The sequence below is a fragment of the Melanerpes formicivorus genome, unplaced genomic scaffold, assembly GCF_026170545.1.
Source record: "Melanerpes formicivorus ecotype bairdi unplaced genomic scaffold, bMelFor1.0.p_v2 SCAF_68, whole genome shotgun sequence".
NCBI classification, from domain to species: Eukaryota; Metazoa; Chordata; class Aves; order Piciformes; family Picidae; genus Melanerpes; species Melanerpes formicivorus.
Genome location: NW_027142420.1, coordinates 1,820,633 through 1,847,974, shown reverse-complemented (window position 1 = coordinate 1,847,974; position 27,342 = coordinate 1,820,633). Strand labels below are relative to the sequence as shown.

Sequence of the window (27,342 nt, the reverse complement as noted above, 5' to 3'; positions counted from 1 at the left end):
TGCTTCCCATCCTGCATGCTTACAGCAGTGCCTCACAGCTGCTTGCAGGGCTGAGTGACAAGAGGAATGTGCTCAGCTGCTGAACAGGAGGGAGGAAGGAGCTGGGTTAGAACCACAGAATGCTCCAGGCCAGGAGGCACCTCCAAAGCTCATCCAGTCCAACCTCCCTTCTGCACTCAGCAGGGACACCCCCAGCTAGATCAGCTTGCCCAGAGCCCTGCCCAGCCTCACCTTGAATAGCTCCAGGTAAGGAGCCTCAAGCACCTCCCTGGGCAGCCTCTGCCAGTCTCTCACCACCCTCATGCTGAAGAACTTCTTCCTCAAGTCTAATCTGAATCTCCCCTCCTCTAGCTTGGATCCATTGCCCCCAGTCCCATCACTCCCTGACACCCTCAAAAGTCCCTCCCCAGCTTTCCTGTAGTCCCTTTCAGATACTGGAAGGCCACAATTAGGTCTCCTTGGAGCCTTCTGCTCTCTGGACTGAGCAGCCCCAACTCTCTCAGCCTGTCCTCATAGGAGAGCAGCTCCAGCCCAGTACTGGAACAGTGTCCATCCCTCGTGGGCTGAAGCAGGTTCCTGACTTCCCTCTGTGGTGATCCATGGAGCTGTGTGCTGCACACATGGTCACAGAAGTGGGCAGATTCAGACTGGATGTGAGGAAGAAGTTGTTGCCCATGAGGGTGGTGAGAGCCTGGCACAGGCTGCCCAGGGAGGTGGTGGAAGCCTCCTGCCTGGAGGTGTTTGCAGCCAGGCTGGATGTGGCTGTGAGCAACCTGCTGTGGTGTGAGGTGTCCCTGCCCATGGCAGGGGGTTGGGACTGGCTGAGCCTTGAGGTCCCTTCCAGCCCTGACAATGCTGTGACTCTATGAACAGAGTCCCTCAGAGGGCTGCTAAGCAGGGAGGCACCAGGCTTGTGTTGGTGCTCTGTCAGCCAGGGAGCTGTTGGCTGTGTCTCCCTGGGTGTGCAGCTGGAATGGTGAATGATACCCATGGCACAAAAGCTGCTGTTAAGGACAAAGAAATGCTCTGTGGTGGGGAGGCCTGGGTGTTGCTCTGGCCCCAGCAGAAGCTGAACTCTTTGTGCTGGGTGTAGTTAAAAGCTGGGGTGAAAACCTGGGGGGAGCTCAGTTGAAAGCAAGGCTCAGGAGTTGTGATGTGTGTGCTTAAGGCTTCAGGAGACACAGCTGGCAGGAGTCTGTCCCTCTGCAGAGGGAGAAGTAGAAAGGAAGAAGTGGCTCTGGCTTGAAGGAGCTGTGTCACTGAGCAGAAGGCAAGCTGGCTCTGGAATCTGGGCTGCTCCAGGATCTATAGCTGCAGCCCCCTTGGGTTTCCAGAGGCAGGCTCTGGAGTGGTTAAGGAAGTTGGCTGGCTTTGCATTTTTCCATTCCTGCTTCCCCTGTGCCCTTTCTCCTTCCCCAGCCTCCTGCTCAGCAGCTTCTGTGCAATAGAGAGGATGTGATGATTCAGGCAGTCTCAGCAGCCAGGACAGGGCTCTCAGGATGAAGGTAGCAGAAGATGCTTGGGGGGGCAGGGGGGGAATGTCATTGGGTGTTCTGCATCCAGGATTTGGCAGTTTGAACTCCTCAGGAGAGGCTTGCAGATAATAAAGGAAGGAATGTAAGATCTTAGAGGGTGGTGAAACGCTGGAGCAGCCCAGAGAGGAGCCCTGACTATCCCTGTGAGCATCCAAGATCCAGTGGGATGGGGCTGTGAGCAACCTGATCCTGTGGAGGATGTCCCTGCTGACTGCAGGGGGGTTGGACTGGATGAGCTTCAGAGATTCCTTCCAGCCCAAACCATGCTGTGAGAGGAAGAAGGAAGTCTTTGGAGGGTGTCCCATCTAAAGATGCCACAGCTCCAGAAAGCATTGTGCCAAACTTGCCTTTGGTTAGGGGTGAGGCATCTCCTGAGTGTGGCAACACAGCAAAGGTAGAGCTGGCAAGGTGCAGGCCAGGATGGAGAGCTGTCACACTGGAAGGACAAAGAGTTCCAGCAGCCTCCTGCTGCAGAACTTGTTCCTCACATCCAATCTCAATCTGCTCTGCTCTCATTTCAAACCATTGTCCCTGCTCCTGTCCCTGCAGGCCTCTGGGAACAGTCCCTCTGCAGCCTTCCTGTAGCCCCTTCAGGCACTGGCAGGCTGCTGTTAGGTCTGCCTGGAGCCTTCTCTGCTCCAGGCTGCACACCCCCAGCTCCCTCAGCCTGTCCTTGTAGCAGAGCTGCTCCAACCCCCTGAGCATTTTCATGGCCTCCTCTGGAGCTGCTCCATCAGGTCCAGCTCCTTCCTGTGCTGAGTGCTCCAGAGCTGGGTGCAGCACTCCAGGTGGATGTCCCCAGCCCATCTGTCCTCACTCCAAGGCTGTTCTTTGTACAAGCTTTTCTGTATTTGTTTGCCAGCCCTGTTTCAGCCAACCGCACAATGCTTTGCCTCCTGCTTCCCCTGGGAAGGGGATGCTATTGTTACTCAATAATTAGTACTCATGTCTTTGTCAGTCTCTACTTCAGGCTGCAAGAGAGCCCTCCTGGGCTATTTTTGCATGTCTGTGTCACAGTTGCTGTGACCTGGTAGCTGTTGTGTATTTAATCCTAGTATGTGTGTCCACCCCAGGCAGTGCTCCAGGCTGGGGGCAGGGTGGCTGAGAGCAGCCAGGCAGAGAGGGACCTGGGGGTGCTGGTTGATAGTAGGCTGAACATGAGCCTGCACTGTGCCCAGGTGGCCAAGAAGGCCAATGGCATCCTGGCCTGCATCAGGAACAGTGTGGCCAGCAGGAGCAGGGAGCTCATCCTGCCCTGTGCTCAGCACTGCTTAGGCCACACCTTGAGTCCTGTGTCCAGTTCTGGGCTCCTCAGGTTAGGAAAGAGGTTGAGAGGCTGGAAGGTGTCCAGAGAAGGGCAACAAAGCTGGGGAGGGGTCTGGAGCACAGCCCTGGGAGGAGAGGCTGAGGGAGCTGGGGTTGCTTAGCCTGGAGAAGAGGAGGCTCAGGGGAGACCTTCTTGCTCTCTGCAACTACCTGAAGGGAGGTTGTAGCCAGGTGGGGGTTGGTCTCTTCTCCCAGGCAAGCAGCACCAGAACAAGAGGACACAGTCTCAAGCTGTGCCAGGGGAGATTTAGGCTGGAGGTGAGGAGAAAGTTCTTCCCAGCAAGAGTTATTGGCCACTGGGATGTGCTGCCCAGGGGGGTGGTGGAGTCCCCATCCCTGGAGGTGTTCAGAAAGGCTTGGATGTGGCACTTGGAGCCATGGTTGAGTTGTCAGGAGGTGTTAGGTACTAGGTTGGACTTGATGCTCTCTGAGGTCTTTTCCAACCTGTGAGATTCACAGGATCAGAGCAGGTTAGGGGTTGAAAGGGATCTCCAAAAATCATCTGTCCAAGCCCCCTGCCAGGGCAGGAGCATAGAATCCAGCACAGGTCACACAGAACACATCCAGATGGGGCTGGAAAGGCTCCAGAGAAGGAGACTCCACAGCCTCTCTGGGCAGCCTGCTCCAGGGCTCTGGGACCCTCCCAGGGCAGAAGTTCCTCCTCATGTTGAGCTGGAACCTCCTGTGCTGCAGTTTCCATCCATTGCTCCTTGTCCTATCCCAGGGAGCAGCTGAGCAGAGCCTGTCCTCTCCCTCCTGACCCCCAGCCCTCAAATCAGTGACTTCACAGCCCCCAGAGCAATGCAGCTTGTGAATGGCTGTGCACAGCCCCCTGCCCCTCTGCTGCATCCATGGCATCTCCTGGTTAGTGCTGCAGTCTCTCCTGCGAGCACTGCTCAGCACAGTTGGTAAGGAGGGAGCTTTGCTCACACTGTTCAATCACTCCAGGGTGCTCAGTGATGGCACCAGGGCAGGTGCCCTTGTCCCTAGGAAAGGAAAACCCCTGACAGCATCTTGGGCAGGAAACAATCCTTTCTGTCCCTGCAGACAGGTTGGGTTGTGCTCAGGCAGGGGAGCTCTTGGCAGGCAGCTGGAGGTTCCATGTGTCTGCAGCACACTGGAGCCTGCTGAGTCCCTCTGTTTGCTCCATGGATGGAGCTTTGGTGCCAAGAGGTCTGCACCACATGCAAGGGCAGATCTGCTCCTATCTGATGGGTGGTGCCATGGGGATCAGGATGGTCAAACACCTATTGATTAGGTGGGGCTGGAGCTCACAGCAACAATCAGAACCTGATGCTTTTAAGTACATAAATGCAATCAGTCTGGGAAGGAGCTCAGCACAGCAGAAGGATTTCATGCTCTGTGTTAGATGTTGGTTTCAGTGGCACTGGGACAGGTGTGGTAGAGTTGGGCTTTTGTGTTTAGCCTCATCACCACAGAACTACTGTGGATCTGTGTATGAGTCCAGAGGAGGGCCAGGAAGATGATCCCAGGGCTGGAGCAGCTCTGCTGTGAGCACAGGCTGAGGGAGCTGGGGCTGTGCAGCCTGCAGAGGAGAAGGCTCCAGGGGGACCTCAGAGCTGCTGCCAGGAGCTGAAGGGATCCTGCAGGGAGGCTGCAGAGGGACTTTACATCAGGGGGTCCAGAGACAGGCCAAGGGGGAATGGTTGGAAGCTGAGGCAGAGCAGGGTCAGAGTGGATGAAATGCACTCCTGGGGATGCTTTGTGCCATAGGCTGCTGTGTACCTGTGCAGGCACAAGGAGTCCCATCAGCAATAGCAGCTCTGAACCACATCACAGAGTGTTAGGGGTTGGAAGGGATCTCCAGAGATCATCCAGTCCAAACCCACTGCCAAAAGCAGCATCACCCAGGGCAGGCTGCACAGGAAGGCATCCAGGTGGGGCTGGAAAGGCTCCAGAGAAGGAGACTCCACAACCTTTCTGGGCAGCCTGCTCCAGGGCTCTGCCACCCTCACCACACAGAAGTGTCTCCTCTTGTTGAGGTGGAGCCTCCTGGGTTCCAGCTTGTCCCTGGTGTTCCTTGGCCTGTCACTGGGCACCAGCAAACAGAGCCTGGCACCTTCATCCTGACCCCCAGCCCTCAGCTGAGGGGTGATAGACATTGATCAGATGATCAGATCCCTCTCAGCCTTCTCCAGCCTCAACAGCCCCAGGGCTCTCAGTCTCTCTTCACAGGGGAGATGCTCAAGCCCCCTAAGCATCCTCCTGGCTCTCCCTTGGGCTCTCTCCAGCAGGTCTCTGTCTCTCTTGAGCTGGGGAGCCCAGCACTGGACACAGGATTGCAGCTGTGGTCTCAGCAGGGCAGAGCAGAGGGGGAGCAGAACCTCCCTAGCCCTGCTGGCCACACTTTTCTTGCTGCCCCCCAGGATGCCCTCTTGGCCACCAGGGCACATTGCTGTCCCATGCAGAGCTTGCTGTCCAGCAGGGCTCCAAGTTCTTTCTCCCTGGAGCTGCTTCCCAGCAGGATGAGCCCTAGTCTGTCCTGGTGCCTGCTGTGATTGCTGCCCAGATGCAGGACTCTCTCTTGTCCTTATTGACCTTCCTGAGGTTGTGCTCTGCCCAGCTCTCAGCCAGCTCTGGCTGGGTGGCAGCACAGCACTACCTTTGTCTGGCCTAGATGCTGTCTCCCCAGCTCTTCTGGCTGCTGCAGTGAGCAGTGCCTGAAGGTGATTGTGCAGCAGATGGATGAAGCTCCATTGCCATCTCCTGGTCCTTTCTCTTTGCCTTTTCTTACCTCAAGAGCATTACTGTTTGTTTTAACTCAGGTGAGTGGCAAGTGGCTGATTGTGTTTCCTGCTGTCATTTGCCATCCTCTGACTTATCTGCTGTAGGTCTCAGGGCTCTGTTTCTGAATGAGACACTTGACATCTGAGCCTGGATCTGTCTCTATCACAATTGCACAGATAGATGTATGTATTTCAGTCTGAGTCTGGGTTACTTGGAGCAACTAAGCCTCTGACACTTGTGTTTGAACTCCCCTTTGCTAGGTGGTGCCCACGAGGGGCTCCAGCACTTGGGTCCTTACGGCAACATCCCCAACATCGTGGCTGAGCTGACAGGAGACAATGTGCCAAAGGACTTCAGTGAAGACCAAGGGTATCCTGACCCTCCAAATCCCTGCCCTATTGGGAAAACAGGTAACTGCTGCAGCCTTGCCAGGCCTCTGCCAGTGCCCAGTGCTGTTGTGTCTTCTCCAGGCTGCACAGCCCCAGCTCCCTCAGCCTGTGCTCACAGCAGAGCTGCTCCAGCCCTTGGAGCATCTTTGTGGCCTCCTCTGGACTCTCTCCAGCAGCTCTGTGTCCTCCTCCTGCTGGGGACACCAGAACTGGAGGCAGGATTGGAGGTGAGGTCTGAGCAGAGCCCAGGGGCAGAATCCCCTCTGCTGCCCTGCTGCCCACACTGCTCTGGCTGCAGCCCAGCACACAGCTGCCTGAGGGCTGCAGGAGGCACTGCTGGCTCCTGGGGAGCTGCTCAGCACCCCCAAGGCTCTTTCTGCAGAGCTGCTCCAAAGACACTCTGCAGCCAGCCTGGCTGTGTGCCTGGGGCTGGCCTGACCCAGCTGCAGGACCTTGCACTTGGCCTCGTTGTGCCTCCTGCAGCTGGCAGTGCCTCCCTTCCCAAGCCTGTTCTGTGCCCTGGGGGCTGACAGGCTGCAGGTGATGGGCTTTGGTGTTCTCACACTCAGACTTTCTCTCTTCTTGCCTCCTGGACTTCTGGTAGCAATTAGATCAATAAATTACAAAGCTGGGGTGCAGGGAGATGCCTCTGGCAATCCCTTCCATTTTTCTTCCTTGGGTGAAAGAACAGTTGTTAGCTAAGCCCAGCAGAGCCAGGTCTGAAGGCAGGGGAGTGCAGGCTGCCCAGACAAATGGCTCTGTCCTTGGTAGGGGTGAGGGGAGATGCTGTCAGGATTAGAGGGCAGTGTTCCTCAGAGCCTTAAATGGAGGTTGAAGTGGGGCCTGCCTTGTGCACAGCAATTACTGCAGGCCTTCCTCACTCAGGTCTGTGGATTTGCTTAATGGAAAACAATTTTTCCAGTCCCTGTCTGCAGTGTCTCCCACACACTCCACAGCAGGAAGGGCAGAGCCTGGGGCACTTGGGCTGGAAGACTTCTGGCTCAGCACTCACAGAGGGCACACATGTGTCTAGCTGATACTATTGTTTCCCACCCAAAGGCAGAGAGGCCTTGGGAAGATGAGCCACAGTGCTGGTGTCAGAGGATCATAGAATTGGACTGAATGACCTTTGGAATCCCCCTCCAACCCCAACCATGCTCTGATTCTATGTTTAAGAGGATTGTCAGGGCTGGAAGGGGCCTCCAGGCTCAGCCAGCTCCAACCCCCTGCCATGGCCAGGGACACCTCACACCACAGCAGGTTGCTCACAGCCACATCCAGCCTGGCTGCAAACACCTCCAGGGGTGAGGCTTCCACCACCTCCCTGGGCAGCACATTCCAGTCCCTGACCACTCTTGATGGGGAAAAAAATGTTTCCTACTGTCCAGTCTAACCCTGCTGCAGCTTGAGGCCATTCCCTCTTGTTCCATCACTAATTCCCTGGGAGAAGAGACCAGCAGCAGCCTCTCCACAGCCTCCTTTCAGGTAGTTGTAGACAGCAGTGAGGTCTCCCTCAGCCTCCTCTTCTCCACACTAACCATCCCCAGCTCCTTCAGTTGCTCTCCAGCAGATTTCTTCCCCAGGCCCTTCCCAGCTTCCTTGCCCTGCTCTGCCCTGGCTCCAGCACCTCCACATCTCTCTTGCACTGAGCTGCCCCAAACTGGACACAATGCTCCAGGTGTGGCCTCCCCAGAGCTGAGTCCCAGGGGACAATCCCCTCCCTGCTCCTCTGGACACAGCATTGCTGATCCCAGCCAGGAGGCCTTTGGCTCCCTTGGCCCCCTGGGCACACTGCTGGCTCCTGTTCAGCTGCTTGTCCCTCAGCACCCCCAGGTCCCTTTCTGCCAGCAGCTTTCCAGCCACACTGCCCCAAGGCTGGAGCCTTGCTTGGGGTTGTTGTGCCCCAAGTGCAGGAGCTGGCACTTGGCCTGCTTGCAGCTCCTGCTGTTGACCTTGGCCATGGATCCAACCTCTCCAGGTCCCTCTGCAGAGCCTCCCTGCCCTGGTGCAGGTCAACACTCCCAATACATTACCCAAAGAGCTACTCCAGCCTCAAGCTGCTGAGTCTTTAAGTTACTGATGAGTGCTTGTGCTAAAGAAGCCAGTTTCTGAGAGGTTGTTATCCTTGCTGTGACACTGTCTGCAGTTTCATGTGTGGGGGGGAGGTTGGAGTCGGTGATCTGTGAGGTCCCTTCCAAGCTAAGCCATCCCCTGATGATGCTGTGCATTTCCAGTCTGATCAGCACTCAGTGCTTTCTAACCTGCTTCTGCAGCTGATGATGGCTGTCTGGAGAACACCCCAGACACAGCAGAGTTCAGCAGGGAGTACCAGCTGCACCAGCACCTCTTTGATCCAGAGCATGACTACCCCAGCATGGGCAAGTGGGTGAGTACACACTTGGGGCTTGTTTCTCTTGCATGTCAGGCTGGGGGGGTCGATTGCCTGCTGCCTGGGATGATGGGGACCCAGTAAGGGAGACTCCTCAGAAAGGTGGGCTGGCTTTTGGAAAGGTAGGAGCCATGGTGAGAAATCCCTGCAGACTAGACAGGAGAAGCCCTTGGCTTGTGACCTGTCTCAAAGCATAACAGCTGTGGAGGTACTTGGTAAGTGCAGCAGAGCTGAGCCTGCAGTGGGCATGGAACCAAAACTGAGCTTTCAGAACATGCCAAGGCCCTAACTGGAAAGGTTCTCCAGGCTCATTCAGCTGCTTAGGTACTAACAACCAGGAACTGAGGGAGTCTGCAGGTCCAGTTCATCTGTTTAGCTACTTAAAACCCCTAAGTGAAAGGTTCTCCAGGATCAGCTCAGCTGCTCAGACACCCAGCAGAATACCTGGATGCTTCTGCAGGGTCAGTGGCTAGTCCCTGTTCAGCCCTTACATGCTCAGCAGGGAAATAACAACTGGAGTGCAGCACAGCCTGAAGCTGGGTCCAGACAACTTGCTCTGGGGAATCCTCTCTGGCTGAAGGCGTTTGGAAGACTTGCTGCTCCTTTTTCCTTTATTATTTATCATTACTACTTTTATTATTGTTATTATTTCCATTATTATTTCATTTATTCCTCCTATTTCCTTTATTAGCTTCATTATTTTGCCTCGCCCCCTGCCTCCTCTCCCCCTGCCTCGCCCCCTGCCTCCTCTCTCCCTGCCTTGCCCCCTGCCTCCTCTCTCCCTGCCTTGCCCCCTGCCTCCTCTCCCCCTGCCTCGCCCCCTGCCTCGCCCCCTGCCTCCTCTCCCCCTGCCTTGCCCCCTGCCTCGCCCCCTGCCTCCTCTCCCCCTGCCTTGCCCCCTGCCTCCTCTCTCCCTGCCTTGCCCCCTGCCTCCTCTCCCCCTGCCTCGCCCCCTGCCTCGCCCCCTGCCTCCTCTCCCCCTGCCTTGCCCCCTGCCTCCTCTCTCCCTGCCTTGCCCCCTGCCTCCTCTCTCCCTGCCTTGCCCCCTGCCTCCTCTCCCCCTGCCTTGCCCCCTGCCTCCTCTCCCCCTGCCTTGCCCCCTGCCTCCTCTCCCCCTGCCTTGCCCCCTGCCTCCTCTCCCCCTGCCTTGCCCCCTGCCTCCTCTCCCCCTGCCTTGCCCCCTCCCTCGCCCCCTGCCTCCTCTCTCCCTGCCTCGCCCCCTGCCTCCTCTCCCCCTGCCTCGCCCCCTGCCTCCTCTCTCCCTGCCTCGCCCCCTGCCTCCTCTCTCCCTGCCTCGCCCCCTGCCTCCTCTCCCCCTGCCTCGCCCCCTGCCTCCTCTCCCCCTGCCTTGCCCCCTGCCTCCTCTCTCCCTCCCTTGCCCCCTGCCTCCTCTCCCCCTCCCTTGCCCCCTGCCTCCTCTCCCCCTGCCTCGCCCCCTGCCTCCTCTCTCCCTCCCTTGCCCCCTGCCTCCTCTCTCCCTCCCTTGCCCCCTGCCTCCTCTCCCCCTGCCTCGCCCCCTGCCTCCTCTCCCCCTGCCTCGCCCCCTGCCTCCTCTCTCCCTGCCTCGCCCCCTGCCTCCTCTCCCCCTGCCTCGCCCCCTGCCTCCTCTCCCCCTGCCTCGCCCCCTGCCTCCTCTCCCCCTGCCTTGCCCCCTGCCTTGCCCCCTGCCTCCTCTCCCCCTGCCTTGCCCCCTGCCTCCTCTCCCCCTGCCTTGCCCCCTGCCTTGCCCCCTGCCTCCTCTCTCCCTGCCTTGCCCCCTGCCTCCTCTCTCCCTCCCTTGCCCCCTGCCTCCTCTCTCCCTGCCTTGCCCCCTGCCTTGCCCCCTGCCTCGCCCCCTGCCTCCTCTCCCCCTGCCTCGCCCCCTGCCTCCTCTCCCCCTGCCTTGCCCCCTGCCTCCTCTCCCCCTGCCTTGCCCCCTGCCTTGCCCCCTGCCTCCTCTCTCCCTGCCTTGCCCCCTGCCTCCTCTCTCCCTGCCTTGCCCCCTGCCTCCTCTCCCCCTGCCTCGCCCCCTGCCTCCTCTCTCCCTCCCTTGCCCCCTGCCTCCTCTCTCCCTGCCTCGCCCCCTGCCTCCTCTCTCCCTGCCTCGCCCCCTGCCTCCTCTCTCCCTGCCTCGCCCCCTGCCTCCTCTCCCCCTGCCTTGCCCCCTGCCTCGCCCCCTGCCTCCTCTCCCCCTGCCTTGCCCCCTGCCTCGCCCCCTGCCTCCTCTCCCCCTGCCTTGCCCCCTGCCTCCTCTCCCCCTGCCTTGCCCCCTGCCTCCTCTCCCCCTGCCTTGCCCCCTGCCTCCTCTCTCCCTGCCTTGCCCCCTGCCTCCTCTCCCCCTGCCTTGCCCCCTGCCTCCTCTCCCCCTGCCTTGCCCCCTGCCTCCTCTCCCCCTGCCTTGCCCCCTGCCTTGCCCCCTGCCTCCTCTCCCCCTGCCTTGCCCCCTGCCTCCTCTCCCCCTGCCTTGCCCCCTGCCTTGCCCCCTGCCTCCTCTCTCCCTGCCTTGCCCCCTGCCTCCTCTCTCCCTCCCTTGCCCCCTGCCTCCTCTCCCCCTGCCTTGCCCCCTGCCTCCTCTCCCCCTGCCTTGCCCCCTGCCTTGCCCCCTGCCTCCTCTCTCCCTCCCTTGCCCCCTGCCTCCTCTCTCCCTCCCTTGCCCCCTGCCTCCTCTCTCCCTCCCTTGCCCCCTGCCTCCTCTCCCCCTGCCTCGCCCCCTGCCTCCTCGCCCCCTGCCTTGCCCCCTGCCTCGCCCCCTGCCTCCTCTCCCCCTGCCTCGCCCCCTGCCTCCTCTCCCCCTGCCTTGCCCCCTGCCTCCTCTCCCCCTGCCTTGCCCCCTGCCTTGCCCCCTGCCTCCTCTCTCCCTGCCTTGCCCCCTGCCTCCTCTCTCCCTGCCTTGCCCCCTGCCTCCTCTCTCCCTGCCTCGCCCCCTGCCTCCTCTCTCCCTGCCTTGCCCCCTGCCTCCTCTCTCCCTGCCTTGCCCCCTGCCTCCTCTCTCCCTGCCTTGCCCCCTGCCTCCTCTCTCCCTGCCTTGCCCCCTGCCTCCTCTCCCCCTGCCTCGCCCCCTGCCTCCTCTCTCCCTCCCTTGCCCCCTGCCTCCTCTCTCCCTGCCTTGCCCCCTGCCTCCTCTCTCCCTGCCTTGCCCCCTGCCTCCTCTCTCCCTGCCTTGCCCCCTGCCTCCTCTCCCCCTGCCTCGCCCCCTGCCTCCTCTCCCCCTGCCTCGCCCCCTGCCTCCTCTCTCCCTGCCTTGCCCCCTGCCTCCTCTCTCCCTGCCTTGCCCCCTGCCTCCTCTCCCCTCTGCCTCGCCCCCTGCCTCCTCTCTCCCTCCCTTGCCCCCTGCCTCCTCTCTCCCTGCCTTGCCCCCTGCCTCCTCTCTCCCTGCCTCGCCCCCTGCCTCCTCTCTCCCTGCCTCGCCCCCTGCCTCCTCTCTCCCTGCCTCGCCCCCTGCCTCGCCCCCTGCCTCCTCTCTCCCTTTCTCACCTTGAGAACCTCTTTTCCACCCTGCATCTAAGGCATGCAGGAGGCTGGAGGCAGGGGACACCAGGCCTGCCCTGAGCACAGAGGGCTGTGAGTAGCTCCAGCTAGGCTCTTTCTGCAGGGCAGAGGCTCCAAAGAGAGCTCTGCTGCTTAATCTTAGATTACATCAGTGAGATGTCCAATCCCAAATCCCTCTCCAGGCACCAGGGAAACAATAACAGTGACCATAATTGATGCTCCCAGAGCAAATGCTGCAGTCTGCATGTGACACTGCTGTAACACTTCCCTGCAGGACTGCCCTAACCCAGCGCTCTGCGAGCAGCCATCGATAGCTGGGGACACGTTTGGCAGCCTCCCCTCCTGCCCTGATTGGGAGACAATGATTCATCAGTCCTAATCAAGCCAGGGGAAGATTTATGGCCTTTAATTACTGAACTAAATGGCTAGGGAGAAGCATGCCAGAGCTCCACATTGTGGAGGCTGTTGTTGCACTCTGAGTAACTGCCATCCAGAAGGGGGTTGGGTTTTTTTCTGTTTCATTTTGGGCAACAGCAGATGGAGAGCTTGCTGATTCCTGCCAGATCATGCAGGATGCTTCATCAGTGATTTGCTTTCATGAGACCACTTTGAAGACCAGCAAAAAGCACTTCTGCTAATCTTTGGCCCCCAGCAATAGCTCAGAACTGAGCATCAAGAGGGTTGGGCTTGGTGATCTTTGGAGGTCCCTTCCAACCCCTAGCATCCTGTGACCACCTGGCTGCACCCAAAGGGTGGCTGTCAATGGGTCCATGTCCCATGACAAGTGGAGTCCCTCAAGGATCACTCCTGGGGCCAGGCTTGTTTAGCATCTTTGTTGGTGCCATGGACAGTGGCACTGAGTGCACCCTCAGCAGGTTTGCTGCTGACACCAAGCTGTGTGGTGCAGCAGACAGCTGGAGGGAAGGGTGCAGCAGTGGTCCCCATGAGGGTGGTGAGAGCCTGGCACAGGTTGCCCAGGGAGGTGGTGGAAGCCTCCTGTCTGGTGGTGTTTGCAGCCAGGCTGGATGTGGCTGTGAGCAACCTGCTGTGGTGTGAGGTGTCCCTGCCCATGGCAGGGGGTTGGGACTGGCTGAGCCTTGAGGTCCCTTCCAACCATAACAATTCTGTGATTCTATGATCTCTGGCTCCAATATTTCAGCAAGATTTCAGCCTCCAGCATGCACACTGCACTGCCATCAGCACCACATCCATGCTTGACAAGTGCTGAGTGATCAATGGTGAATCCTGGCCTCTCTTTTTTTTGGTGTCAGTTCTCTGTCCATCTGGGGGGTGGAGGGGGGAGAAAGCTGCTCACACATGGATTAAACCAGGCTGTTAGGTACTGAAGAGGAGTGGATTAAACCAGGCTGTTAGGTACTGAAGAGGAGTGGATTAAACCAGGCTGTTAGGTACTAAAGAGGAGTGGATTAAACCAGGCTGTTAGGTACTGAAGAGGGAGTGGATTAAACCAGACTGTTAGGTACTGAAGGGGGAGTGGATTAAACCAGGCTGTTAGGTACTGAAGGGGGAGTGGATTAAACCAGGCTGTTAGGTACTGAAGAGGAGTGGATTAAACCAGGCTGTTAGGTACTGAAGAGGGGATCCTATCTAGCTGCAGTGCAGCCAGCTCCAGCTCTTTCCCATTGAAGAGATGAAGCAGCTGGTAGATGTGCATCAGCAGCTGCTGAGCTGAGCTCCGGCGCTGCCCCAGTCGCCGCCTCCTCGTGTGTAAGCACGCATTGGGATGATAAATGCAGCAGCATCTGCCTTGCTGGCTGCTTTGGTTATTTTTATCTTACTGGGGAACAAAAAAAAAGGGAAAAGAGAGGAGAGAAGCACTCTCACAATTGGCTGCTTGAGGCTCTCTGGAGGGAGGGGGAGGAAGCTGCTCAGCTCTTGTAGGTCACTCGCTCTCATCTCCATCAGATCCCAAGCGAGCCACGCAGCTGCCTGTGGCCAAGTGCATGCATCCTCATCCTCCCCCTGCCCCCACCCCAGCCTCCAGAAGGCCCTCTGCCCACCAGCAGCCTGCTGCTGCCTCTCCCCTGGCAGAGCCTGGGCCCAGCTGCCCCGTGGGCTGTGTGTTTGCAGGCTGCATGTGCAGGCAGCCCTGCGTGCTGGGAAGGCTCTGGGCTGTCAGCACCCTCTGAAGCCCTCGGAGCCGCTGTGTCTCCTGGAGCCCTGCGAGCTGCCCTGTGTGCTCCCAGCTCTCAGGGGAGCTTCTCCCCTGCCTTTTCCTGCCACACAGCAGCTGGGGCAGTGCCACAGTTCCCCCTGACTTGTCCCTCGAAGGAGCCAGCGTGCATTCCTTAGTGCAACCACAGTAAAACCCAAATTGCATTAGCAGGTCAGGGGGCGAAAAAACAAACCAAACCCCAAACCCCATCCTGCTCAGCATCTTCATTGATGATCTGGATGAGGGCATTGAGTCCATCAGCAGTGAGTTTGCAGATAACACCAAGCTGGGGGCAGGAGTTGATCTGCTAGAGGGTTGGAGAGCTCTGCAGAGGCACCTTGCCAGGCTGGGCAGATGGGCAGAGGCCAACAGGATGGCATTCAACAAGTCCAAGTGCCAGGGGCTGCACTGTGGCCACAACAACCCCAGGCAGTGCTGCAGGCTGGGGGCAGAGTGGCTGAGAGCAGCCAGGCAGAGAGGGACGTGGGGGTGCTGGGTGACAGCAGCTGAACATGAGCCACCAGTGTGCCCAGGTGTCCCAGAAGGCCAAGGGCATCCTGGCCTGCATCAGGAAGAGTGTGGCCAGCAGGAGCAGGGAAGTCATTCTGCCCTGTGCTCAGCACTGGTTAGGCCACACCTTGAGTCCTGTGTCCAGCTCTGGGCTCCTCAGTTTAGGAAAGAGGTTGAGATGCTGAAATGTGTCCAGAGGAGGGCAACAAGGCTGGGGAGGGGTCTGGAGCACAGCCCTGTGAGGAGAGGCTGAGGGAACTGGGGTTGCTTAGCCTGGAGAAGAGGAGGCTCAGGGGAGACCTTCTTGCTCTCTCCAACTCCCTGAGGGGAGGTTGTAGCCAGGTTGGACTTGATGATCTCTGAGGTCTTTTCCAACCTTGTTGATTCTATGAAAAGAAAGACCTGGTTATTGCTGGCTTCAAGAAGTTCCAGTGAAGGCTGAAAGATCTGGGGGCAAAGGTCCAAGGGGAAGATCTAAGGTCTCTCTGGCGCCAGTTAGTTGGTTGCAAGCATGTCAACTTCTGAGTCTTTCCCATCCAAATCCCAGCCTGTGGTGCCCTCATTCAAGTATGGAATCAACCAGATTGGAAAAGACCTCACAGATCACCAAGTCCAACCTAGTACCTAACACCTCCTGACAACTAAACCATGGCTCAGGTGCCACATCCAAGCCTTTCTGAACACCTCCAGGGATGGTGACTCCACCACCTCCCTGGGCAGCACATCCCAATGGCCAATAACTCTTTCTGGGAAGAACTTTCTCCTCACCTCCAGCCTAAACTTCCCCTGGCACAGCTTGAGACTGTGTCCTCTTGTTCTGGTGCTGGGTGCCTGGGAGAAGAGACCAACCCCCACCTGGCTACAACCTCCCTGCAGGTAGCTGTAGAGAGCAAGAAGGTCTCCCCTGAGCCTCCTCTTCTCCAGGCTAAGCAACCCCAGCTCCCTCAGCCTCTCCTCCCAGGGCTGTGCTCCAGACCCCTCCCCAGCCCTGTTGCCCTTCTCTGGACACCTTCCAGCCTCTCAATGTCCTTCTTAAACTGAGGAGCCCAGGACTGGACACAGGACTGAAGGTGTGGCCTGAGCAGTGCTGTGTACAGGGGCAGGATGAGTTCCCTGCTGCAGCAGCAGCAATTTTTGCTCTGGTGAAAAGCATAAGATGAAAGGAGAGAGGCTTTGGTGGTGCTCTGTTTCCTCAAGAGAGGCACTTGCATGACCCTGGGTTTCTTTCAGATGGGAAATGTGAAGTGAGCCTGCACAAGGGCCCAGCCAAGACGGCCTCCCTGGCCAGCTTCATCCTCTGCTCCTTTTTGGCACCGCTCAGACGAGGAGAGAGGAGGGGAAAAAAGCCCCAACAACTCGAGGGCTGGGCAAGAGATTAGGGCCTTGTGAATCTGGGGTTTAATGAGCTTGAGGAGAGCAGGGCAGACAACTTTGGCAGGCTTCAGCATGACACTTGGAGGTGTTTGTTTTTTCTCCCATCAAGGCTTGCAGAGAGGGTCGAAGTGTTTGGTGAATTTGTCTGAGGCTTAGGATTCCACTTCTCTATTTATACAACCAAACCTCAGCTCAGTTGTTTAGAGGGGCAGAATTAATGGCCTTGTTTATACAGTGTCCTGCTTTTGTACAGCTTCATTCTTCTCCTCTCCTTCCTTTTTCAGGTTAGGGCTTTGGGGGTTTGGGTTGGGGTGTTGTTTTTTTTCCCCCCCCCCTTCCTAATCCACAGTGGAAACAAAGACAAAAAAAGTGTGTTGAGCATGTGTCATAGTATCACAGGATCAGCCAGGGTTGGAAGGGACCACAAGGATCAGCTAGTTCCAACCCCCCTGCCATGGGCAGGGACACCCCACACTAGATCAGCCTGGCCAGAGCCTCATCCAGCCTGGGCTTAAACACCTCCAGGGACGGGGCCTCAACCACCTCCCTGGACAACCCATTCCAGGGCTTCACCACTCTCACAGTGAAGAACTTCCTGCTCACCTCCAGCCTGAATCTCCCCACCCCCAGCTTCATTCCATGTGTGTGTCCTTCCAGGCTGGAGCAGAACCCACTGCTTGTAGGAAACCATGGCTGCAGGTCCAGATGGAGAGCAGTGACAAGTGGTGTCCCTCAGGGGGCTGGAACACTTCATTAGGAGGAAGCTCTGTACTAGGAGGCTGCTGGAACACTGCAGCAGGCTGCCCAGGGAGGTGGTTGAGGCTCCATCCCTGGAGCTACTCAAGGTCAGGCAGGACAGGGCTGTGAACACCCTGACCCAGTGGGGGATGTCCCTGCTGAGTGCAGGGGGGTTGGACTGGGTGAGCTTTGGAGGTGCCTTCCAACCCAGCCCCTTTGATAATAATTCAGTCTATATCACTACAGCAGTAGGTACCTGGAGCACAAGTTCAGGCAACAAGCCCTAACACAGATGATGATACAGTGGACAATGAGTGGGGTTTAAATTCACAGAATCATAGAATCATTGATCATGCAGAACTTTCTCCATACATCCCATCTAAATCTCCTCATTTCAAGCCATTGCCTCTCATCCTGTCACTGCAAACAGTCCCTCTGCAGCCTTCTTGCAGCCCCTTCAGGCCCTGGCAGGCTGCTGTTAGGTGTCCCCGGAGCCCTCTCCTCTGCAGGCTGAGCACCCCCAGCTCCCTCAGCCTGTGCTCACAGCAGAGCTGCTCCAGCCCCCTGTGACTGCTTCAGAAGGGCTGTTGGCAGGCAGATCCAAACGTTTGTTTGTGGTTTCTCTCCCCTGTGAAACCACACACCCCTCTAAGCCTCCTAATATTTAACAGCAGGAGAAGCAGCTTAAAGGAAGCCCTACTGAACTTGATGGCTCAGGGTTTGTTTTCTTTTTTAACCTTTCCAGAGCAAGAACTTACTCTTTGAGAAGATGAGTGGTGCTCCAAAAAGAAGAAAGAGGGTGAGTGTCAGAATGCTTTCTAGCCCTTGTGTCATCTTGAGTGTCTATAGGCACTCAGCTGATGGTGTTGAGAGGAAGGGGTTAGTGTGAAGCAGCTCTGTGCTGAGCTGCTCCAGCAGGCACCAAGCCTGCCCCCTGCTTACAGGATGTACTTCTTGAAACAGCTTCTTGCTTGCTTTCCCAAGCTGCCCTGCAGTGCACAACATGGACTGGAAGAAAGACTCCAGCTTCTCTGTGTTTTGCAAAGGCTGCTGCTTGCACAAACCCATTTCACTTCAGTTCAATGTCTCTGAAGCAGGGCTGCAGAGGTTCCTACTGAAAACAACAGAACAGAGTGTTGGTAGAATTAATGACTGCTCTGCAGGACAATGGCTTTTGGTTTTACAGGGGAAATGGAAGGGGAATTGGTTCTTGAGCTGATGTGATTTGATTTGGGGCAAAGAGACCTGGGGCTGTTTAGTCTGGAGAGGAGAAGACTGAGAGGGGATTTAATAAATGCTTATAAATATCCAGCTCTGGGCTGCCCAGCTCAGGAGGGACAGGGATCTGCTGGAGAGAGGCCAAGGGAGGGCTCCAAGGCTGCTGAAGGGACTGCAGCACTGCCTGGGGAGGAGAGGCTGAGAGCCCTGGGGCTGTTCAGTCTGGAGAGGAGAAGGCTGAGAGGGATCTGATCAATGGCTATCAATAGCTGAGGGCTGGGGGTCAGGAGGGAGGGGACAGGGACAGGCTCTGCTCAGCTGCACCCTGGGATAGGACAAGGGTCAATGGATGGAAACTGCATCACAGGAGGTTCCAGCTCAGCATGAGGAGGAACTTCTGCCCTGGGAGGGTCCCAGAGCCCTGGAGCAGGCTGCCCAGAGAGGTTGTGGAGTCTCCTTCTCTGGAGCCTTTCCAGCCCCATCTGGATGTGTTCTGTGTGCCCTGTGCTGGATTCTCTGCTCCTGCCCTGGCAGGGGCTTGGACTCAGTGATTTCAGAGGTCCCTTCCAACCCCTCACCCTGTGATCCTGTGATTCACATGCTTAGGTTTTACCTCAGATTAAACTCTTGCTTGAAAATCTCAGGAGGATGGGTTCTCATCCCTGAAACAAATCCACATCTCACTCTGAACTTCTGGACATCCACCCTCAGCTCTCTCTTTCTGGCACTGGCAATCTGGCTTTTATCAAAGCATCATTTTCAGGCAGGGTTAAAGGCTTCACTTTGGAGAGGAGAAGGCTCTGAGGAGACCTACTTGTGGCCTTCCAGTATCTGAAGAAAGCTGGGGAGGGACTCTTGAGGGTGTCAGGGAGTGATAGGACTTGGGGGGGTGGAGCAAAAGTAGAAGTGGGGAGATTAAGATTGGGTGTGAGGAAGAAGTTGTTGCCCATGAGGGTGGTGAGAGCCTGGCACAGGTTGCCCAGGGAGGTGGTGGAAGCCTCCTGCCTGGAGGTGTTTGCAGCCAGGCTGGATGTGGCTGTGAGCAACCTGCTGTAGTGTGAGGTGTCCCTGCCCATGGCAGGGGGTTGGAGCTGGCTGAGCCTTGAGGTCCCTTCCAGCCCTGCCAGCTCTGTGGTTCTATTTAGCTGCTGCTCTATAGACAGATACATATATTTCATATTTGTTTTACCAGAAGAACAAAGTTCAGCCCTCTGCCAGAAAGTAGCCTCTCCCAGTCTGCCAGTGCAGTTTATGCTGTAAATGAAGGCAATTTGGTTTGAAATAACTGAAGCATTAAGTGCAGATGATTTACTAGCACATGTATTTATTTAACTCTCAGTCCTGAAGCCCCTGCTGGAAAGAGAAGAGGATCAGTTGATTTCTTCCCAATTCACACATCACTGCTCATAAACACAGCTCAGCCACAAGCTAATGACCTGTCCTGAGCTTCATATCTGCCTCCTGCTTACATTTGATTATCAGCTTTGTTAGTGGGAAGGGAAAAAAGGCTGGGCACCTGGTTTTAGCTCTGAGGTAGAATTCACTCTGGCAATACTCCTGTGGAATATTTATTAATAGCTAGAACAGCATGTTCCAGCAGGATTCATGCAATGCATACATCAGACAAACAAAGCAGCCACCACAACAGACCAGAGCAGCACAGCTGCTGGCTCCCTGCTGCCTGAGGTGATCAAACACAACAGGAATAATGACTGGAGAGAGGTGGCAGCCACAGGGCCAGGGCTAGGCCAGACTTCTGGGGCTGAAACTTCCAGTTTCTTCCATTGCAGCTGATGAATTTTCTTAGCACAGGTCTGGCAGTCCACAGAAGCACAGAGCATGAGAGGCTGGAAGGGACCTCCAGAGGTCACCCACTCCAACCCCCCTGCCAGAGCAGCATCACCCAGGGCAGGCTGCACAGGAAGGCATCCAGGTGGGGCTGGAAAGGCTCCAGAGAAGGAGACTCCACAACCTCTCTGGGCAGCCTGCTCCAGGGCTCTGGCACCCTCACTGGCAAGAATTTTCTCCTCATGTTGAGCTGAAACCTTCTGTGTTCCAGTTTGTATCCATTGCTCCTTGGCTTATTGGTGTGCACCACTGAGAAGAGCTTGGCCCCCTCTACTTGACCCCCACCCCTCAGCTATTGATAGGCATTGATCAGATCCCTCTCAGCCTTCTCCAGACTCAACAGCCCCAGGGCTCTCAGTCTCTCTTCCCAGGGGAGATGCTCAAGTCCCCTGAGCATCCTCCTGGCTCTCCCTTGGACTCTCTCCAGCAGGTCTCTGTCTCTCTTGACCTGGGGAGCCCAGAACTGGACACAGGATTGCAGCTGTGGTCTCAGCAGGGCAGGGCAGAGTGGGAGCAGAACCTCCCCAGCCCTGCTGGCCACACTTTTCTTGCTGCCCCCCAGGATCCCATTGGCTCTCTTGGCCCCCAGGGCACATTGCTGTCCCATGCAGAGCTTGCTGTCCAGCAGGGCTCCAAGTTCTTTCTCCCTGGAGCTGCTTCCCAGCAGGATGAGCCCTAGTCTGTCCTGGTGCCTGCTACCACTCAATAAACCAAACCAAGACCAAGTCATCTTCCTAAGAATCTTCAAGCAATTCCTAGAAGTTTCTGGAGCAGCCCAGTTTTCACTGAATTGCCATTAAACAGAACTCCTTTAGACAAACACAAATCACTTACATCTGTCTCATTGTTAACAACTTAAAGCTTTAGTGTTAGTTTTCTTTTCCAAGGAACCTCCTGAGGTTCACCAAGGCTGAGAGCAGAGTCCTGCCCCTGGAAGCAATAATAACCTGCAGCAGGACAGGCTGGGAGGGGAGCTGCTGGAGAGCAGCCCTGGGGAGAAGCACCTGGGAGTGCTGGTGGAGAACAAGTTCTGCATGGGACAGCAATGTGCCCTGGGGGCCAAGAAGGCCAAGGGGGTCCTGGGGGGCATCCAGAGGAGTGTGGCCAGCAGAGCCAGGGAGGTTCTCCTCCCCCTCTGCTCTGCCCTGCTGAGTCCTCAGCTGGAATATTGCATCCAGCTCTGGGCTCCCCAGCTCAGGAGGGACAGGGATCTGCTGGAGAGAGGCCAAGGGAGGGCTCTAAGGCTGCTGAAGGGACTGCAGCACTGCCTGGGGAGGAGAGGCTGAGAGCCCTGGGGCTGTTCAGTCTGGAGAGGAGAGGACTGAGAGAGATCTGATCAATGGCTATCAATAGCTGAGGGCTGGGGGTCAGGAGGCAGGGGACAGGGACAGGCTCTGCTCAGCTGCACCCTGGGATAGGACAAGGAGCAATGGATGGAAACTGCAGCACAGGAGGTTCCATCTCAGCAGGAGGAGGAACTTCTTCCCTGGGAGGGTGCCAGAGCCCTGGAGCAGGCTGCCCAGAGAGGTTGTGCAGTCTCCTTCTCTGGAGCCTTTCAAGCTCCATCTGGATATGTTCTGTGTGCCCTGTGCTGGGTTCTCTGCTCCTGCTCTGGCAGGGGGTTGGACTCCATGATCTCCAGAGGTCCCTTCCTGCCCCTAACATCCTGTGGTCCTCTGTTCCAGACTCATTTCTTGCTCCTTAATTTGTGGACGTTTTTCACTTGCAGCATGCAAAAAACACTCAAAAGCCAACAACAAAACCCAACCAATGATAACAAAAGGAGAGGCAAAAAGTCCTCTCTGTGCTCTGACTCAGCTTCACAGACAGCAGCTGACAAACCTGTAGGAACCCAGGGGCCTTAACCTTTGAAGCCAGGCACCCCCTAAGTGTTTTCCAGAGATTGGATAAACACTTGAGATGTTTGAAAAGAAACATTTTGTGCCTTTTATCCCAAGCAGCTTAATTTTTGTTGCCTTTGTTGTTGTTGTTGTGGTTGGGTTGGGTTTTTTTTCAGTGTATTTCTGAGGAGCTACACTTTGGTGAGGGAAGCACAGCAGTACCTCAAGAAAAGTAATGTCTGAGTGGCACAGCCTGACAGGAATCAGGAGGTGCTGGAAAAAATTGCATTCCTCCCAAGTTTGTCCTTCAGGCAAAGAGTTTTTCTTGGCCTCAAAAAAGAAAGGAGAAAAAGCAGGCTAGAATTTCTGTCTCTATCTGTGAAGGAGAAAGGAGATGTTTGAGCTGGGTTTGCACTGGCAGCCTGGAAAGGCCAGAGAGTGGCTGTAAATAACACTTCATTCTGGAAGCTCCACTCAGCTGCTTGGTAGCTGCAAGCCCCAGTGAAGACAGGGAACACTCAAGCATAGGCTTTCTCCAGCACTGTAATCTGCAAACAGTTCTGAGACAGGATCTGTTCATCCTCAGGCTGATGTTGTGCTGCTTCCATGGCACAGAGTGAAGTTAAGCTCTCTCTGGGGATCTTCTTTCCAGCATTCCCTCGTCCTGGCAGTGGTGGGAGAGCCATTTCCTAGGCCAAAGCCTTGCTTGGCTCCAGCTCTGTGCCAGCAGCTCTTTGTTTTGCCATCAAAGAGGGGAAGCAAGGAGGGGTTTCCTGGAGAGGAGATAGGCTGAAGAAGAGATGTTGGTCCAGAGTGGTGTCCTGGTACCTCACTTAGCCCTCAGCACAGGTCAGTGATTAAGCTAAAGCTCACCTCGAGCAAGTCCTGTCCTGCCTGCAGAATAAGGGAGTTAGATCTGCTGCTGCTGCCTCTGCTGAGCCAAGGAAAGGAGGAGTGGAGCAAAAAGTGTTTAGTTCAGGCTGGGTGATGGAGCCCTGGAGCAGGCTGCCCAGGGAGGTTGTGGAGTCTCCTTTGCTGCAGACCTTCAAAACCCACCTGGATGTGTTCTGTGTGCCCTGCCCTGCTCTGGCAGGGGGCTTGGACTGGATGATCCCTGGAGGTCCCTTCCAACCCTTAACACTCTGTGACTCTGCCCTGCATTCTAATAGCCCTCCTCTGCTTGCATTCTTCTGAGTGGAGTGGATTAGATTCTTGCACACACAAAAACCCCAAAAACAAAACACTGACTGACTCCTAGAGACACTGCCTGGGAGCAGTTGGTTGGGGTTTTGTTTTGCCAATATTTGACAGATAAGAAATAGAAAAACACAGCCAGGGGCACCTCAGAGCTGCCTGCCAGGAGCTGAAGGGATGCTGCAGGAAGGCTGCAGAGGGACTTCCCATCAGGGGGTCTAGAGACAGGCCAAGGGGGAATGGTTTGAAGCTGAGGCAGAGCAGGGTCAGACTGGAGCTGAGGAAGAAGTCCTTCAGCAGGAGGCTGCTGAGACTCTGGCCCAGGCTGCCCAGGGAGGCTGTGGCTGCCTCCTGCCTGGGGCTGCTGAAGGCCAGGCTGGATGAGGCCTTGAGCAGCTGAGTGTAGCTGAGAGGTGTCCCTGGGCATGGAGGGGAGGTTGGGGCAGCTGAGCTCTGAGCTCCCTTCCAGCCTGAGCCACTCCATGATTGTATGATCCACTAACCCCAGTCCCCTCTGCTGTGTTTCCTGGCTTCTAACAAGTACCCATGGTGTCAAACTGTTGCAGAGTGTGAACCCCTACCTGCAAGGGCAGCGCCTGGACAACGTCGTGGCCAAGAAGTCCGTTCCGCATTTCTCAGACGAAGACCAAGGCCCTGAATAAGTCCAACTGGAAAAGAAACCAAACCAAGACAGCAACACAAAAAAACCCCAACAAAGGAATGATGAACACTCCTCTGCCATCCTCTGCTAGATCCTTGCTATTAAAACCCCCCTCCTGACTGGGGCAGCATGTTTGTTATGTCTCTGGTTGGTAGATGAAACCCAGCTGTATTTATAAGAGGACGTTCTCCCAGATAACAAAAGGAGATGGTTCTGCTTTCTGTTAAGTTATGGTAAGGAACAAAAAAGGCAAAGAAAAGGGAAAAAAAAAAGACCAAGAGAGGCTTTCTGTTGTTTTTCTTTCAGGCATGGAGCAACCTTTCAACCTGTGTAGTTGTTTTTGAGTGGCTCACGTGAGGCAGAAAGGGTCTTGAGGAAGCAGCTCGTGGAGAGGAGGATGCCTGACTCCAGGGCTTGAGTCTGAAATGTTAACTGTGTTTGACACATGGAAATTACAGCTTCGTGGTTTGGGCCCAAACACTGTTACTTAGCAAAGGCAAAGCATTTGTTTTAACCCAGAGAGGTTGTGTTGGCTTTTGGTCCCTTTTAATAAACATTTTCAAGCAATCTACAAGGTTTGCAATGTGACTTTGGGGGTTTGGTTTTTCCCTCCTCCCCCTCCCCCAAACTCTTTCAGGGGCTCCTTTGTCTCAGGGATTGGTGCTTTGGGTTTGTGGACTTCTCTCCACTGCAATCTTTTCCCCCTGGTAAGTTTGAACCCTTCTGTGTCCACAGCTCTCCTGAAGGCTTCCACTTCTTTCACACAGTCACAGTCAACCAGCTTGGAAGAGGCCTCCAAGTCCAACCCATCACCCAGTCCTTACCAGTGGTGCTGCTGGGTGGAAATTCCATCTGCCCCACTGTTCTCTGCAATACTGCCTCCAGTTCTGGGCCCCTCAGTTCAGGAAGGACTTCAGGGAACTGCTTGAGAGAGTCCAGCACAGAGCCACAAAGATGCAGAAGGCACAACCCCAACTCCCTCAGTCTGTCCTCACAGCAGAGCAGCTCCAGCCCTCTGCTCATCCTCCTGGCCCTTCTCTGGACACCTTCCAGTACTTCCAGACCCTTCCTGTCCTAGGGGCTCCAGAACTGGCCCCAGAGCTCCAGCTGTGGTCTCAGCAGAGTGGAGCAGAGGGGCAGAATCCCCTCCCTGGCCCTGCTGGCTCTGCTTCTCTTGCTGCAGCCCAGGCTCTGCTTGGCTCTCTGGGCTGCAAGTGCTCACTGCTGGCTCCTGTTGAGCTTCTCCTCCCCCAGCACCCCCAGGTCCTTTTCTTCAGGGCTGCTCTCCAGCCAGTCCCTGCCCAGGCTGTATCAGTGCCTGGGGTTGCCCTGACCCAGCTGCAGGACCTTGCCCTTGGTCTTGTTGAAGCTCCTGAGGTTGGCATCACCTTGTTAGTCTTCCCTTGTTAATTAGCAAGGTAGTCCCTTGTTCATTTAAAAAAAACCCAAACCAAACCAGCTGTGCCTCCTCCTGCTCCCAAACCAGCCCAAGCTGATGGATGTAGTTTGTTTTGGTAGAGAACCATCACAGTGCTGGGCTCCTGGAGTGGATGGGCAGTGGCAGCAGCTATCTCCACTCCTCCAAACCAATCCTTCCAGGCATGCTCTCCCAGGTGCCCTCAGCCTTGTACAGTTACCATGGATTGGGGATCAGGAGCATGCCTATTTTCCTCCCATGAAAGCCTTTTAAGAGCATTTTTACCCCTGTCAGCCTGTCAGTTAACCCAGCTGAGACACAGCCTGCTGGCAAGGGAAGGCTACTGCCATGCACCATTGGTTCTGCCTGGTGAAGAGAGAGCTGTGAGCCTAGCTTAAGAAAAGCAGTGTGGAGCTGAGCAGGGTGTTTCATGTGGGACATTAAACTTGCTCGAGGCTGCATGTGGAAGAAGGAACCTGGGGGGGGGGGGGGGGGGGGGGGTCTGATGGACAAGCAGCTGAACAGGAGCCAGCAGTGTGCCAAGGGGGCCAAGAAAGCCAAAGGCCTCCTGGCTGGGATCAGCCATGCTGTGTTCAGAGGAGCAGGGAGGGGATTGTCCCCTGGGACTCAGCCCCCTGGGGAGGCCACACCTTGGATGAGAAGAGACCAGGACAAACCTCTCTCTGTTGTCCTTTCAGGTAGCTGTAGAGGCTGATAAGGTCTCCCCTCAGCCTCCTCTTCCTCCCACTGAACAGTCCCAGCTCCCTCAGCTCCTCTCCATCAGACTCATTCTCTAGGCCCTCTCCAAGCTGGAACTTTGCAAGCACACCTCCCCAGGCATGAAGCTGAAGCTGAACTGGGGGAAGGACCCAGGCAGAAAGATGACTGCAATTAACTTTTGACTTAGAATCACAGAAACAACCAGGTTAGACCTCGGAGCCATGGTTGAGTTGTCAGGAGGTGTTAGAGATCATCAAGTCCAACCTACTACCTAATCCCTAAGTGCCACATCCAAGCCTTTCTTGAACACCTCCAGTGCATGAGCTCTGAGCTCCCTTCCAGCCTAAACCATCCTAGGATTCTACCATAAGCCTTCTTACATTTCATTTGCAAAACAGAATGCAGACTACAGAATTAACCAGGCTGGAAAAGACCTTTGAGATCATCCAGTCCAACCTATCACCCAGCACCATCTGATCAACTCAACCATGGCACCAACTGCTCATCTCAAACACCTCCAGGGATGGGGACTCCACCACCTCCCTGGGCAGCACATCCCAATGGCCAATCTCTCTGTCTGGGAAGAATTTCTTCCTCACCTCCAGCCTAAACCTCCCCTGGCACAGCTTGAGACTGTGTCCTCTTGTTCTGGTGCTGGCTGCCTGGGAGAAGAGACCAACCCCCAGCTGGCTACAACCTCCCTTCAGGGAGTTGCAGAGAGCAAGAAGGTCTCCCCTGAGCCTCCTCTTCTCCAGGCTAAGCAACCCCAGCTCCCTCAGCCTCTCCTCCCAGGGCTGTGCTCCAGACCCCTCCCCAGCTCTGTTGCCCTTCTCTGGACACCTTCCAGCACTCAATGTCCTTCTTAAATGGAGGAGCCCAGCACTGGACACTGAAGCCTGCTGCTGTTGGGTGAAGAGTGGCAGTCAGTAACCACGAGGAGGAAGCAGGCAGCATCCCTTCCATCTTTGCTTCGTCTGTGATGCCAACTGCTTTGCTGGGGGCCCTGATGGTTGGGGCTGCTGCTGGCCACGTGTGCAGCACATGGGAGCAGAACAGAGCTTAAATGATGGGAGTCTCATGGCAGCAGCTCTGCCAGCTGGAACTAAAAGCTCTGTTGGACTAACAGGGTCTGCTTTTGTAAGGGGGGCAGGAATCAGAGGGGGTAGGAGCCTAGGGAGACCTGAGTGACCTCTTCTTATTTTCTCCTATGGATCCTGTAACCAAAGCAGCTGGAATCCAGCTCTCACTGCAGTGCCTGGGGTGTCTCCTGCATTTCATTGCTCTGTTTCTTCATCCCACCCTGCTCTCCAAGAAAAACAGGGGGTGGGAGTGGGTGGCTAAATTTCTCTGTCAGCTGAGTGAGGCAAAGGAGAAAGCACAAAGGAAAATAACTTGCTCTTTGCTGCCAGCCTCAAACTCTCCCTGGGTCATGCAGCTCCAGACCCTTGGGTCACAGAACTGTGAGGCTTGGAAGGGACCTCAGGGATCATCCAGCTCCAACCCCCCTGCCATGGGCAGGGACCTGCTTTTATTCCATTCTATTAGGCAGTTATTTAATGATGCATTTTTATTGATTTATTAGTATTTATTGATTTATTATTAATTGTTTACTTTTATTTAGCTATTATTATTACTACTTTCATTCCAGATCCTTCTTCTGAACCTAAGCACCACCTGAAGGGTAACTTTCTTGGGAGCCACCAAAGATCTCTGTTACAAATGGGAGGGATGGGGGTTTAGGTCCTGGGCATCTGCACCTTTGTTAGATCACAGAAGGTGCACAGAGCTTT

General features: G+C 56.0%; 1 protein-coding gene across 3 annotated transcripts in view; it reads left to right on the top strand.

Annotated features, from left to right (window-relative positions):
- Positions 1 to 23,989, top strand: part of SCG5 (secretogranin V) — a 31,311-nt gene extending 7,322 nt beyond the window's left edge. For 2 of the 3 annotated variants that reach the window (XM_068162912.1, XM_068162911.1), the window contains exons 3-6: positions 5,870 to 6,019; positions 8,272 to 8,384; positions 17,399 to 17,452; positions 23,321 to 23,989. In XM_068162912.1, coding sequence (XP_068019013.1) covers positions 5,870 to 6,019; positions 8,272 to 8,384; positions 17,399 to 17,452; positions 23,321 to 23,416 — 413 coding nt within the window. In that variant the 3' untranslated portion in view covers positions 23,417 to 23,989. The remainder of the gene's footprint in view (positions 1 to 5,869; positions 6,020 to 8,271; positions 8,385 to 17,398; positions 17,453 to 23,320) is intronic. The other variant, XM_068162913.1, reaches the window with a different exon arrangement.
- Positions 23,990 to 27,342: the final 3,353 nt, after the last annotated feature.